The 15,216-nt window shown below is 50.5% G+C and overlaps 1 protein-coding gene across 3 annotated transcripts in view; it reads right to left on the bottom strand.

Moving 5' to 3' along the window:
- The window catches only part of Kiaa1755 (KIAA1755 ortholog), a 44,400-nt gene extending 30,651 nt beyond the window's left edge, over positions 1–13,749 (bottom strand). For 2 of the 3 annotated variants that reach the window (XM_036185919.1, XM_036185922.1), the window contains exons 1-2: positions 13,462–13,749; positions 2,159–2,359 (exon numbers count right to left, since the gene is read on the bottom strand). In XM_036185919.1, the coding sequence (XP_036041812.1) occupies positions 2,159–2,359; positions 13,462–13,464 (204 nt within the window). In that variant the 5' untranslated portion in view covers positions 13,465–13,749. The remainder of the gene's footprint in view (positions 1–2,158; positions 2,360–13,461) is intronic. The other variant, XM_036185920.1, reaches the window with a different exon arrangement.
- Positions 13,750–15,216: the final 1,467 nt, after the last annotated feature.

Genomic DNA, 15,216 nt, shown 5'->3' with positions numbered 1-15,216 from the left:
CTTTTTGAGACAGGGTTTCTCTGTGTAGTTTTGGTGCCTCTCCTGGATCTTGCTCTTGTAGATCAGGCTGTCCTCGAACTCACAGAGATCTGCCTGGCTCTGCCTCCTGAATGCTGGGATTAAAGGCATGTGCCACTACTGCCCGGCAAGATCTGATTTCTTTATCTGCAAATTGGAGTTAAGTAAAACACAGCAGTATCCCAGGCTGGCATGAGACAGATTGAGTATGGATGCAGAGAAGTCAACGTGATGCTTGGGGAGTGTCCAGAGAGCATAAATTCACTCCCTTTTGAAAACACCTGCCCTTTGAAAAAGTTTGTGTGGATGTGTGTGCATATCAGGGAGTGTCCATGTGGAAGTCAGAGAATAGTTTAGTGGCCTAGGTTCTCTCCTTTCATCTTTACATGGGTTCAGGCATCGAACTGGAGTTACCAGGCTTGTGTGGCAAGAGCCTTTAACAACTGAGTCATCTCCCCAGCCTCAAACCGAACAGTTAAAATAACAGAAACAGTTTTGAATGGGACGTCAGGAGACCTGACCCTGCCACTGTCTTGGCAGATGAACTTGAAAAGGCCACCACCATTTTACATTCTGCCACTGTAGTCTCTCTTACCCACAGAAGCTGGGGTGGTGACACCGAGTCCCAAAGAGGTAACGTGGATCCCCCATGTTCTCAGTGATTGAGTCTTGATTTGAAACAGAGAACCTGACTTCAAAGGACCTACTGTGAATCCCTCTTTGTTTCTGTCTATTCTGAAGTGACATGAATTAATCCATGGCAGCTAAATCAAATGTGCCTGTATTTAAAAATAAAGGCTGTAAAAAATAAAGGAGGGAACGGGGCAAGTGGTTTTGACCTTGTTTCCTTTTCTTTTAAGACAGGGTCTCATGTAACCCAGGCCGGCTTAGATCTCACCATGTAGCTGAGGATGACTTTGAACATCTGATCATCCTGCATCTCCTGCTGAGGGCTGATATCACAGGCAAGCATCATCTTGCCATTTATGTGAATGGATCCAAACCCAGAGCTTTGTGTATGTCAAGCAAGCATTCTACGTACTGGGCTACATTTCCAGCCCTGCAAATGTGTTTTTGAACAGCCAAAGTGACAGTTGTGTGGCTTGTCAGGGAGAGGAAAAAGAGGTGGGAGGGAGGATCTTCATGAAACATGGTCAGGGGGTCATGGCAGGGCCACCAGCAAAGACTTCTGGGAGACATTGCATTCTATTCCGGTTCAGGAGCATTTGCCATGGCAATTTTCCACCTGGTGCTGTGGGTCCTAAGACTGCCTAGCGGCTCTTGATGCTGGGTGGCAGTGGGCTCAGGGTAACTAACAATAGCTCAAGGACACTGGCAAATCTCTGAGGGAGGAGGGCAAAGGAATCGGAACTGTGATTCCTTGGTGATCTCTCCACTATTTTCCTAAAACAGTCTCCTTCGAGAGAGCGTGCAGGAGTGGGGTGGGGAGTGTCAATCTTAATACCCAATTCTTCTGGTCAACAGTGATTGGTCCAGTCCTGGACACATGACCACAGTCTGGCCAATCAAGATCCTTCCTGAGAGCTGCTGTGGATGCTGGCTAAGTGGGAGAGGCCAAGGCTGGAAGCCCAATGTGTCTTCCAGTGGGTTGACTGGGGTAAACTCGTGGCTTGAGTGGGAACTAAGTCGTTTTATGCTACGGCCTAAAACACTGTCTCTACACCTCGACCCAGGAGTCACCTCCCTGAAATCTCAGGAGGTTTCTAGGGATAAAAGTGGGAGTCCTTTAGGAGAGCTCTGGAACATGCTCTGCTGCCTCTATGGAAGCGGTCCCACCAGGGCCAGAGCCAGAATGGTACCACTTAATGGTGTTAGCACCCAGGCAGGTTCCCCCAGGGTCAGGGGAGGTTCTTGGACATCTGGATTTCCTCCCGGATGATGGAACGTAAATGTTGTTGGCCCCTAGTGTCCGCGGCCATGAGTCAAGTAACCCCCTTTCTCCACGGGCAGGTGGCGTTTCCCTTTGGATGAGCAGCGGTTCTTGGGAACCCTCCTCCCCTCAGCCACCACATTTCTTGTTGGGGAGACACACCTTGCCCACCTCCCTCCCTTCTCAATTCCAGCCCTTTGGCCTTCTGAGAGAGCTTGCTATGGCAGCCACACAGTGTCCCCAACATACGCAGGCTGCTTCTCGCACTTGCTCACACAGGCGCTTGGCAGGGATGAGGAAATCCAGGAGGAAGCTCAGCCCATCTCCCCGGAAGTCGGAGTCCAGCAGCCGGAACACTTGACCCAGGACAGTAGGGGCAGTGGCTTCAAAGGGCGGGTAGAGCCCTGCCAGGGCGTGCTGGATGGCCATGTCAAGGGCTGAAGAGTCCTGCTGAGGACAACGGGGAGGGAGAACAGTTACAGCAGCCGCTCTGACCCTCAGGACCCCTGTGCGTGAGACCTTGCTGAATCCAGTGGCCAGGGCCAGTCTCTCACTTCACTTCAGCCTAACTCAGGAACCTCTCAAGCCTGTACTTGCCTCTGCCCAGTGATAGCCCCACAGCTCAGCCAGGCTCCAGGGCGGCATGCATGCCTTCTGCAGCTGCCTTCCTGATGCCCCGCCCCCATCAGCCCTCAGCCAAGTCCCATTCAATGGCCTCTCCCTCTCCAGCTCACCCACCTATGACTCCTCCCCTGCCTAGCTCTCCCACCAATTTCATGCAACGGCCTTCTCTGCCTCAGCAGCCTTTGGTCTTTGGAACTCCAGCCATCTTCCACCAGGACCCCAGAGCAGCCTTACTCTGAGGCGTCAGGCCCCTGCCCAGCATCCCTCAAGAGCTCCTCCCATTGCCTCAGGAGGCACCAGCAGCCTAGGTCTAACTGCTGGGCTTGATGCCAGCCCCCCTCAGCCTCGCTGCCGCTGTCTGTCTCTCTCATGGCAAGGTGAACCTCACCTCCACCCTTTGCCAGTGTTGTCTCTTCCCCCGAACACCTGCCTGCCTCTTTCTCTCTCACCTCAGCTGGCAACTCCTTTCTTTAACCTCAAGACTCAGGCCAGCGCTTGCCTGTTCTGGAAGGTACTCTGTGACTTCACATCTGCCTCCATCCAGTGAGGTCAGGTGTCCCCTCCTCTGGCACCTTACCAGAGAAGTTCCCATATGGACTTCTGTCCCCCAAAGGGCACATGGGGCAGGAAGGACAGCCCCCAAAGGTGCCCACATCCAAATCTCCAGTCTACAAATACAGGCAAAGAGGAATGGCATGCAATAAAGCAGGGACTCTGAGGCAGGGGAGAAGGCACGGCTCACGCTCCACCAGATTCCAAAGCCAGGGGTGTGAGACAGAGGCCGCGGTCCTTCCCATCTGAGCCCACCCTGAGCAGGCCACGCCCCCCCATGTTGGCAGAATAAGTGAATGAGTGAAAGAAGGAAAGTGGGTCAGATGGCATGCTGCTGAGCTGTGGGAAGGGGAAGGTCACTCCCTAGAGCTGGTGGAGGGATCCTTGGAGTGGCAGAGCAGGAAGGGGTTTACTGCTGACCTTGCTAGTGCCCCCAGCCTCACCTACCAGCCAACCCCTGTTCCCACTGCCAGCGTCTGAATGAGACTGACTCCCACAGGCTCATATACTTGAACATTTGGTCCCCAGTTGGTGGAACTGTTTGGGAAGGATTAGGAGGTGTGGTCTTATTGGTGTCAATGGGGATGGAATTTGATGTTTCCACAGCTAAAGCCATTCCCAGTTAGTATTCCCTGTCTTGTGTTTGTAAGTAAGATGCAAACTCTCAGCTGCTGGCCCAGCACCGAGCTTTCCTGCCTGGTCCCTTGCTCCCTGCCATGATGGTCATCGACTCTAATCCTCTGGAAATGTGAGTCTCAAATAAACCCTTTCTTCTATAAGTTGCCTTCATCATGGTGTCTTTTCAGCAATAGAAAAGTGGCTAAGACACTCACCAACCTGGGGACAGTGAGAGAAAGAGGTCACAAATGTCATCCAATACAATCTGCTGGGCCTGCATCCCTTCATGCCACATGCCCCACTGCACCCTGTCCATGCTGGGCACCAGCACACCTGGCTTCTGCCTCCTTTTGTGGCCTCGACTAGGGTCTTGCTCTCTCTGGGCCTTATCACTAGCTGTGCTGTTTGCTTCATTTTTGGAAACATAATTACTCATGATATTCAGCATCTGTACTATGAAAACTGTTGTGTTTGTTTGCTTGTTTTCACATATACCCGTTCTGCAGAAAGGCACTGTCTTAGTTAGGGTTTCTATTGCTGTGAAGAGACACCATGACCATGGCTATTCTTATAAAGGAAAACATTTCATTGGGGCTGGCTTACCGTTCAGAGGTTTTAGTCTATCGTCATCATAGCGGGACATAGTGGCAATGTAGGCAGACATGATGCTGGAGTAGTAGCTGAGAGTTCTACATCTTGATCCACCAGCAACAGGGAGGGATTGCCACACTGGGTGTGGCTTAAGCATATATGAAACCTCAAAGCCCACCTCAAAGCCTCTATAGTGACACTTCCTCCAACGAGGCCATACCTACTCCAACAAGGCCACACCTCCTAATAGTGCCACTCCCTATGGATCAAACATTCAAACACATGAGTCTCAGGGGGAACATACTTATTCAAACCACCACAGGTACATAATTGTGTTCCTATCTCAAGAAGGGGGAGGGGGAGGAGAGAGACCCTATACTCACAGTCTCTTGCTCAGTGTCACATACACTGAAGCTACTGCCAAGCCTGGGCACTCCATCTTGCTGGTAAAGAGTCAGAGCCAACCTTGCCCAGGGTGTTAGGGAGAAAGAGAAAGACAGTGTGGGAATCCAACCCAGACCCAAGGCAGTGAAGGCAGCTCACTTCCCCCACCTCTGGCTGCCTGTTTAGTCTGAGATCTAGTCCTTTCAGGGTGGTCTCTCCTGGATTCTAGTGGTGCCTAAAGAAACCACAAGAAGGAAGTCAAGGCTTGCCTGCTGAGCCAACCTTGGCTTACACAGGGTGCCCCCACTTGCCACACATTTTAGCCACCTTCAGAAGTGGCTGGACAGTGGAAAATTCCGACGGTGGACTGGCTGCACTCTTAGTGGCTCACTCGTTGTCAGAGGCTTGACTCTTGGGACTCAGAACTGTCCAAGAATTCAGGAAGAACATGGTGGACAGGCCCCAGAGGCTACAAGGAGGAATGCCGGCCCCTTGCCATCACAAATGAACCTAGCAGCCCAGCCCTGGACCACAGGAGTCCAAGTGCTGCTGCCGGACTCTAAATGATGGCCGTGAAACTTGATGGACGCGTTTCCATCCCTTCCCAGCCAGCAGCCCAGCCAGCAGTCTGCTGCTCCTCACAGGAGCCAGGCGGAGATGGTGCTTACAAGAAAGGAGGCATGACCAGCTCCCTTTGCGACAAGGCCAGAGAAAGAGCCCAGCACACCAGCCAGGAATGGACAAATGAGCTGGAACCCTAATTTTCTTTTTGAAGAGCTGGGCTGGAACCCAAGGTTTGTGTGTGTGTGAGGTGAGGTTTACAACTGCAGCCCCTGACCTTCACCACTGAGCTGGGCCTCCAGCCCTTGGTGTTTTGAGATAGGTTCTCACCAGAAGCTAAGGCTAAACTCAAACTCATTATGTAGCCCAAGCTGGCCTCCAATTCCTACCTCTGCATCTTAAGTGCAGAGATTCCAGGTAGGCACCACTGGTCTGGGCTGTACACATCTCACTGTACGATCTGAGCATCTTTACAGTGAGCTATTGTCCTCCTAAATGTGAATTCTATCAAGAAAAATCAGCAAACACAAAGTACACAGATGAATATATTTTTTCTATGTGCTGATCCTTGCAACCATTACCCAGCTCAATATACAAGAGTTCTGTCACCCCACAAAGAGGCTCTCTCCTAGCCAACTGCTCCCCTTCTAAAACCAAGCTTCTATTGCAAATGTTTTTAAAGAAAATTTTCCATACTGTATAGTCCACAGAATGTGAGTAGATCCAGACAGAGCCCAAGAGGGCATTAAGAAAAGTTGCCCTGAGGGCAGTGAGGGGCAGGGGCCTCACGAGGCGGCTTTTTAATTTTCTTCTGAGCTTGCCACATTTTCCAAACATTCTGGAAACAGTGAGTATAGCTTTTATAACCAGGGGGAAAACATAAAAGTGTGATCGTGTGCTTTTAAGGCTGGCTCCTTTTTTAAATGGTCTCGCCAGATGTTGTTAGCTGGGGCTTCTGCGATGTGGGCTGGACTGCCTTAAAGGTCTAGATCTTTCCACTGATTCCACAGGGCCAAGATTCTAGTCTCATTTGGCGGGGCTGCTTCCTCCTCCTCCTCCTTCTTGTCCTCCTCCTCCTTCTCCTCCTTCTCCTCCTCCTCCTCCTCCCCCTTCCTCCTCTCCCCTCCACCTCCCCCCTTCTCTCCCCTCCTCCTCCTCCCCTCCTCCTCCTCTCACTCCTCTCTCTCCTCCTCTCCCCTCCTCCCCCCCACTCCCTACCCCCCCACTCCCCTCCACCCCCCCCACCCCGGCAGGGTGGAAAAGGAAGAAGGGCTGGTGTGGGCAGGGTCCCAGAGCTGCCTCAGCTCCCCGCTGCTCTGTGGGATGGCTGAGCTGCAGCTTGGGGGTGGAGAGCACTTGCCTACTGTGGACAGGCCTGGGTTCCAGCCCCTACCACAAATGGAGAAGAAGGAAAAAGCAAAGAACGGTGAGACACTGACTACGCAATGCCAGGTGACTTCGACCTGTTTCTCCACCTGTAAAAGGGAGGCGCCCGAGTGCCTGGACCTCCTCAGGAATTTTCTTCGTGGAGTTGACCACCTTAAGGCAGAAATTCACAACTGCTTAAGTGCACAGGACAAGTGTTTGTGGTGTTCTCGGCCACAAATGGGCATCTACATCACACCTCCTCCCCCAAGGCTCAGACCTTCATGGAAGATGAGGCAGAAAGATTTTAAGAGCCACAGGTCCAAGTTGACCTTTAGAGTCTTAGCCTAGACCAGTTCCAGAGGCGCATCCTCAGAAGTGCTGGGAAGGACAGTGTCTCCTGGACAAGCCAGGACCACTGCACTCATGAACGGGCAGCCGCCATGGCTGCCTGCATGGGAACTGCACAAGATCAAGTCAGTCAACATCCCTGCATGGAGGGGAGAGAGGCCCATGAGCCTTCCCTCCCCTGCTGAGGGGGAGCCTTGACAGTCAATGGTTTCTGCAGGAGGTTGAGTCCATTTATTTTGAGGAGGTAGCACCTGGTAGAGTGACCAATACCCAGTAAACAACTCCACACCCATGAGTATATGAGCAGCACAAATTGGTCTCTATGGGTTATAAAACAAAAACAAAAAACATAGGCTACAGAGTTGGGAGAGAATGGGAAGTAGAAGGTGGGTCTGGGAAGAGTTGGGGGGAAAAGTAAAGGTGAATATATATGATCAAAATACATTGTACACTTGCATGAAATTCTCAAAGAATTAATAAAAGTATTATATTTGTTAAAAAGCAATAGGCTTATCTATTCTAGGGTTGTTCTAGAATTCTCCAATAATTTTGTTCCGGGAGATGTGGGGTTAGGATGTGCTTTCTAAGTGAACTAATTGTCAATTGTTGAGGTTTCAAACGCCCGGCCTCATGCCCTGCTCCTGCCGGTGATATGAAAATCATGTGAGGAAGCACACCCACAGACCCTCGCAGAGGACCCCCACCCATCCACCTCAGGAGCAACAGTGTTGGGACACAAGTGCAGTGTCATGGAGGCCCCGCCTTGCCTGATCTTCTGAGAATTCAGTGAACCTCCCAGTGTTTTGAAGGTTGGCCAAAGCAAGCACAGCTGTGAGCCAGCTGCTGCCCAGCAGGTGTCAGGCTGCGACCTCTAGTTCCTGGGACTCTCCTTCTGAACTTGTCTAGGCTGAGGTCCCAAAGTCAGCTTCCAAGCTGCTGGGAAGTTCCTGTTCACATCCAACTCAAATTGCTTGCGCTCTTTGTCTGTGTGTGGGTGGATGGAGGCTGGAGGGAGACTCTGGCTCTTTATAAGCCAACCTCCAAATCAGCTCTTTATAAACAGACTTCCAAAACTGGAGGAACGGCCCACGTACAGAGAACCAGGACGGGAGTGGGTGTCAAAAGAGCTACATTCAAGTCCAGCTCAGTCATGTGGCATCCAGTGAATTATTTCTGCTTCTCTGAGCCCTCCCTAGTCTAATGTTTGCCCCTGTCTCTCTCCTGTGCCTCTGGCCTGGGGCACAACTTCTCACTTAAGCCTTAGGAGACAAAGTTGATCCCTAGGGTTGCCTGAGTTGCCCTGAGCAAGCCTTCAGGGTGTGGCCTAGGCTGAGTCCATTCCATGCATTTTATGTGATTGTCCTGATATTCCATGGACTGGGTGTCATATCCCCATTTCACAGGTTAATAACAGAGGCTCATGCTGTCCTTCTAGTCAGTGAGCAGGAACATCTCTTGAGGCTCTGTGTAGACTGTACACAGAGCTCCAGCTGAGGCCCTCAATAACAATAGCTTCAGGATCTGGTCGTTCAGCCTAGTGTTTAGGGCTCCCATCCTCCCTGCCCTGCTTCCTAAACAGACTGGTCTAGCCAGGGCTCCCCTTCTTCCACCTGCCCCATGTGCAAGGTTTTCTTGCCAGGTTGACATACTTGGATTTGTTATTTGCTTAATATTTACTCTTCATTATTTAATGTTTGATTTTTCCCCCATCCATTTTCAGAGTAAACTTACTTTATTTATTGTCATGTGTTTTGCCATTTCAATCATTTCCATAAAACTTTCCTCTAAGTGCCTCCTCATTTGGCCTATGGATACATTCCTGAGCACCTGCTGTCTCTGCACACACTGTACCCTCTCTGCTCACACTGTACCCTCTCTGCTCACACTGTACCCTCTCTGCTCACACTGTACCTCTCTGCTCACACTGTACCCTCTCTGTACACACTGTACCCTCTCTGCTCACACTGTACCCTCTCTGTACACATTGTACCCTCTCTGCTCACCCTGTACCCTCTCTGTTCACACTGTACCCTCTCTGCTCACACTGTACCCTCTCAGTACACACTGTACCCGCTCTGCTCACACTGTACCCTCTCTGTACACACTGTACCCTGTCTGCTCACCCTGTACCCTGTCTGCTCACCCTGTACCCTCTCTGCTCACACTGTACCCTCTCTGCTCACACTGTACCCTCTCTGTACACATTGTACCCTCTCTGTACACACTATACCCTCTCTGCTCACACTGTACCCTCTCTGTACACATTGTACCCTCTCTGCTCACACTGTACCCTCTCTGTACACATTGTACCCTCTCTGCTCACCCTGTACCCTCTCTGTTCACACTGTACCCTCTCTGTACACATTGTACCCTCTCTGCTCACCCTGTACCCTCTCTGCTCACACTGTACCCTCTCTGTTCACACTGTACCCTCTCTGCTCACACTGTACCCTCTCTGTACACACTGTACCCTCACTGTTCACACAGTACCTCTTCTACCCAGAGTCCTGCTAGAGCGGCAACTCTTTTCCAGGTTTCCATGGTACCTGTGCTTACTGGCAACAAATATAGACTCCGCTTGGGTTCTCCTACCTACTCTCTAAGTATAAGAAAGAGTTTCAGGTTGAAGGCCAGCCTGGGCAACTCAGTGAGATCCTGTCTCAAAATAAAATAAGTAAAAAGAGAGCTGGAGATGTGGCTCAGTGGTAGGGCAATTACTTAACATGCATGAAGCCCGAGGTTCAATCACCTTTAAAAATCAGAACATTAAATCTCCTCCAGAGCCAGCAAAATGGCTCAGCAAGTCAAGGCACTTGCCACCAAGCCTGATGATGAGTTTGATCCCCAGAACCCACACAGTAGGAGACAATCCACTCCCGCAAATTTTCCTCTGACCTCCATATGCATGCTGCATCACACATGCATCCACATGCATACATCTACATGCACACCAAATTAAATACATACAATTGTAATGATTTTGAAAGCCATTTTCTGTAGGAACTGGGAGATGGCTCAGACACAAGTGCTTGCTGAATGAGTAAAGACCTGGGAGGCTGACTTCAGATCTTCAGCACCCATATAGAAAGCCATGTGAGGCTCCTCCACTGTTGGTGGGAGTGCAAATTTGTACAACCACTGTGGAAATCAGCATGGCGGTTTCTCAGAAAATTGAGAGTCAATCTACTCCAAGACCCAGCCATACCAATCTTGGGCATATACTCAAGGAATGCTCAATCATACCACAAAGACCACATACTCAACTATGTTCATAGCAGCATTATTTGTAATAGCCAGAACCTGGAAACAATCTAGATACCCATCAACTGAAGAATGGATTAAGAAAATGTGGTACATATACACAGTGGAGTACTACTCAGCAGAGAAAAACAATGACAGCATGAAATTTGCGGGCAAATGGATGGAACTAGAAAAAAATCATTCTGAGTGAAGTAACACAAACCCAGAAGGACAAACATGGTATGTACTCACTCATAAGTGGATTCTGGATAGAAAGCAAAGATCAATCAGACTGCGACCCACAGAACCAGGGAGGCTATATATATAGCAGGGGGGACCCTAGGATGACTGTGGCTTATAATAAGTTTTGGTTTTACTCAATTACTGGGCAAGCTTCAGTGAAACATTCCACTATTAGGATAAGAATTTATACTCTATCAAGCTGATAATAGAAAATAAATAAATAAAATTGAAAAAAAGTAACATTGAATGAAAGAAAGAAAGGAAGGAAGGAAGGAAGGAAGGAAGGAAGGAAAAAAGAAAGAAAGAAAGAAAGAAAGAAAGAAAGAAAGAAAGAAGGAGCAAGCCATGTAAGGTAGTGTGGACCTGTCCTCCAGAGAGTGACCCTGGAGATCCATGGAGCTAGCCTTGCCAAAGCAGGTTCAGTGAGAGACCTGTCTCAAAAAAAATGGGGGAAGGCGGGGGGGGGGGGCAAGGGGAAGGCAGAGAGTGGTAGACAAAGATGTCCAGCATCAGCTTCTGCCTCCATATGCATGCACACACATGTAAATTCACTTGCATACGCACACATATATACACATGAACATTTACACGCACAACACACACACACACACACACACACACACACACACACACACACACACACTTCCTTCAATTCTCTCTCCTTCCTGGTGACACTGAGGAGAAATTCCTAGACTGGGCTCAGTCATCCTTACTCCGAGCAGTCCTGGATGAGGTGCTGCACAGCTAGCCCCCTCTAGCCAGAACTCACTAACCTGCCTCACAGAGAACTTTGGTGCCTTTCTTTATATGGTAACAGATACTGACTGATCACAGTTAGGATATAAAACCTCACACTCAAATGCATTTTATCAATACAGTAAGTTCACTTTAAAAAAAACACTGTACAAATAAGTTCACCTCGTTTTCTTATAATATGTTCTCTAGTAAGTAGATGTGTCAAAGTTGTATTTGAGGGGTGTGGGGTGGATAGCCCTGAACCCCTTTGTTATAAGATTCCTGGGAAAGCCATAAACTGTCCCTCCAAAAAAGACAGCTGAGATGGGTGCCATGATGAAGGCATGCCTGAGTGGCATGCTCTGACAAGAGTGTTGCAGAGCGTGAGGGAATATACCATGGTGGTGATGTTCGGGTGGAGACTTATGGGACAAAGAGGAATTTCCCAGCAGAGACAGCACATGTAAAGGTCCTGGGGCAGGAGAGAACATGAGCCCTAAGGAATTCTGAAACAAGGCTAGAGTGCTCAGGGCACAACGGTGAGATCTGAGAAGTGGGTAGGTGACAACATTAACTATTTAAAGAGAGAGGAGTGGACTAGATCCCAGCGCCCACATAACAATCTGGCTGTGGTCTCATGTATGCCTTTAACCCCAGCACTGACAAACAAGGGAGGATCCCTGGGCCTTGATGCCTTCCAGCCTAGCCAATAAAATGCAAGATCCAGGTTCAGGGAGAGACCCTGACTCTAAGGAATAGGTAAAAACTACCACCCCAGGCCGTCCTCAGGCTTCTGTGTGCAATGCAGGCAACTGTACACATATGTGTGATATATCATGCACACCTCTCATGTACACACATGCATTCCTTCACACCACATCACAAGATACACACACAAAGACAGGAAGACGTGCCTATCCTACCCACTCAGGAAATGCCTTCTCAGCCATTCTGAGGAGCACCCCAGGTCTGATCCTTGACCCTCTGAGAGTCTGAGGTTCATTGGAGGGGGTGAGGCTCAAATTAAAAATGAACAAATGGTTCCATCAAAACCAGACTTTTGACAAATAGATAGCCGTGGAACTACGGTGGCTGTGTGGGGTTAGAAATCTGGCTATCCTACTTTGCATTTCCTGGAAGGGTAACTTTGTCAGCCACCTAGGCTCCTGAGGCTTCAAATTCCCATCTGTGCAGTGAAAGGCCATAGTCCTCAGTTACAGTTGCTGGGAGTGGCATGTCCCCCACTCACAGAGTACCTGGCACAGGGGCTTGCTACAGAGGCAAACAACCACTGGCTTAGGATGTACTTTAAACTGCTCCAAGAGCAGTGTGTACACATGCTTCTGGTGTCTGTGTACCTGTATTCAGTGTAGGGAAAGGATGTGTGTGCACATGCATGGTGTGAACACATCTCTCCGTAGAATTCTGGGTGTGGACCTGCACAGGAAGGGAAACCCACCCAAGCCAGCACAGTGAATCAAGGGGTGGACGCCCAGGCCTATCTCCCAGCTCTGTCCAAATCCCCCCGAGATTTGAAAAATCGCTCCTGTGAATCCTGCCGGATCCTGAATCTGTCTGGAGCTGAGCTAGGAGTCTCTGGAACAGGCTTCATTTCGAGTCTGTCTTCCTAGATACTGGTACAAAGGCACATACAACTCTCCTTGAGGTCCTTTTCCCAGGGTGCAGGTCCAGGAAGCCCAGGCACAGAGGTACCGCACCCCTCAGCCTTCAGCCCAGTTGACTCTACACCTCATGCCTACGGGAGCACTTCATGGTCCAACATGTGCACATTTAACTTGCCAAATCCAGGCGTCTAAAATCGTAAGCACACCCACCCAAGAGTTGGTGAGCAATTCCCTCTTATGCACTCTGCCGCCCTCAAGGTCCTCCCTTTCCCAGCACAGCACACTAGTGCTGGGAGGGGACTTCGATTCCCACCTCATTCCAAACCCCCTACAGGACGTGCACTGTCAATCAGTATAAAGTTTAAAGTACAAAAAACAGCCCAAGTTTTCTGCATGGCCCAAGGTCCAGAATTCCAGTTCAGATTTGCATCCTGGTTTGGAATGAGATGAAAGCATGCATCCCTGCAGAGAGGCCCAGACAGGACGCAGCCCAGGGGTGGATCTGCGCCCCACTCTTGTCCTAACCCTGCTGGGGCTGTGCAATTAAGCACCGAACCAGACCAGGAACTTGAGGGTCTCTGGGTGCACCCACACCCACCCGGGGCTGTGCCAGGAGAAGAAAACCCAGCAGAATGCGGTGGTCCAGGCCCAGGAGGGCGTTACCATGGTGATGCTCCTTGGGTCCCACGTCTGTCTGCAGGCTCTGTCCCGCAGCGGCGGCGGCGGCGGCGGCGGCGGCGTAGCTCTGGTTCCCCTAGCCCTGGAGCTAGTGAGGCGAGTGGGCAAGGGACTTTCAACCCGACCTCATCCCGAGGGGCAGCCTGCCCTGGACAGGGAAGAAGGAGAGGGGACCCAGACTGAGTAGGCGAGAGAGGGAATGGGGGGGAGAGGCGGGCCACCCGCGGGGGGCGGGGCGGCGACGGGACAGCGGCCCTTTGTGCGACGCCTCGCCCTGCGCCCGCCCCGCAGCCGCTGCCTGTGATGGGAGCCCAGCCTTCCGCCCACTCCGCACCCCCTGCAGAGGCCACCCGAGCCGTCTGCGGGTGCTTGGCGCTGCCCTGCTCTCCCTCCAGTCTCCACTCAAGACTGCCGAGTCAGAACTGGTTTCTTGTCCCTATCTGCAAGTCATTTTGTCACCTGAGCCTCAGTTTCTTGGCCTGTAAAATGGGGAGGTGGTGGAGATGACGCTGGTGAGGACAGCATCCCCTCCTGGAATTGGGGAGCAGAGGTTAACATTGGTTCTGACAGTCCAGTCTCAGGCTTGGGGTGGTGGATAACATAGCCGTCAAGAACTTGAAGCTCCCATGACAGAGACCCGATTGCTGTGAGGCAGAGCACAGGGCATCCCAGACATCTACCCTGCCGGTGCCTTGACCTAGTACCCCCAGTCTTTGGAACCAAGCATGAGGGGAGAAGGTGTGTTGTTTGAAAGCCCCAGCCCAACATGCTCTGTACTCGGTTTCCTGTGGGATGACTCTGGAGTTAACCGTTTATTATCAAACACTGTGCCAAGTGCTGAGCCCGAACAACAGAGACAACCTTCCCTGAGGGCTGGGGGTGTCTTCTACTGGGAACAAACAAGAAAGAGAGGAACAATGATGATTAATAATAATAATAATAACAACAACAACAACAACAACAACAACAACAACAACCGAGAGTTCACTGCTGAGAAGGAATGGAGTTGATCAGGAACTCCAGCAAAGGGGAGATTTGACTGCTCTTCTAGAGGACCCAGGTTTGATTCCCAGCACCCACAGGACAGTTCACAACCATCTGTAACTATTAGTCCTAGGGGCAGCAGTAAGATGGAGCTATAGACCGTGAGAACAGCACATGTAAAGCCTCCAAGGCAGTGCAGAGCTTAAACAACAGGGACAAGTGAGCAGGGGACAGAAAGGTGACAAGGTTTTCATCATGGCCCACATGGCCCACAGCCGTGGTGATCTAGTCTCTTGAAAGAACCCGAGTTAGGAACCACCCCATCTTGTTTCATACTTTTGACAAACCCCTCCATGCCCCTCGGGCCTCTGTTTATTGCTGTTGAACTAGTAATTCTCCAGTAGTTTCACTATGCTGTGGAGTTCCAAGGGTCCCCTTGGCTTCGTTGCTTACACACCAGATAACCCCTCCCTAAGAGGCAAGAGGCAGACTGGACAGGTGGTTTTGTTGTTTTGTTTTTTTGATTCAGGGTCTTGTGTCTCCCAGCCTGGTCTAGAATTCTGTACATAGTTGAGGATGACCTTGAACTTGTGGTCCTTCTGCCTCTAACCTTCCAAGTTCTGGGATTACAGGCATGCAGCACCACATTGTGTTTTATGTGGTTCTGGGGCTTTGTACATGCTAGGCAAGCATTCCACCAATAGCCCCAACCTAGGAATGCATTCATTCAGGAGAAAATAGCCTTTGGTTTAGGAG

This window comes from Onychomys torridus, chromosome 4, assembly GCF_903995425.1.
Source record: "Onychomys torridus chromosome 4, mOncTor1.1, whole genome shotgun sequence".
NCBI lineage: Eukaryota > Metazoa > Chordata > Mammalia > Rodentia > Cricetidae > Onychomys > Onychomys torridus.
The sequence above is the reverse complement of the archived record's forward strand: the minus strand, read 5'-3'. Positions and strand labels throughout refer to the sequence as shown.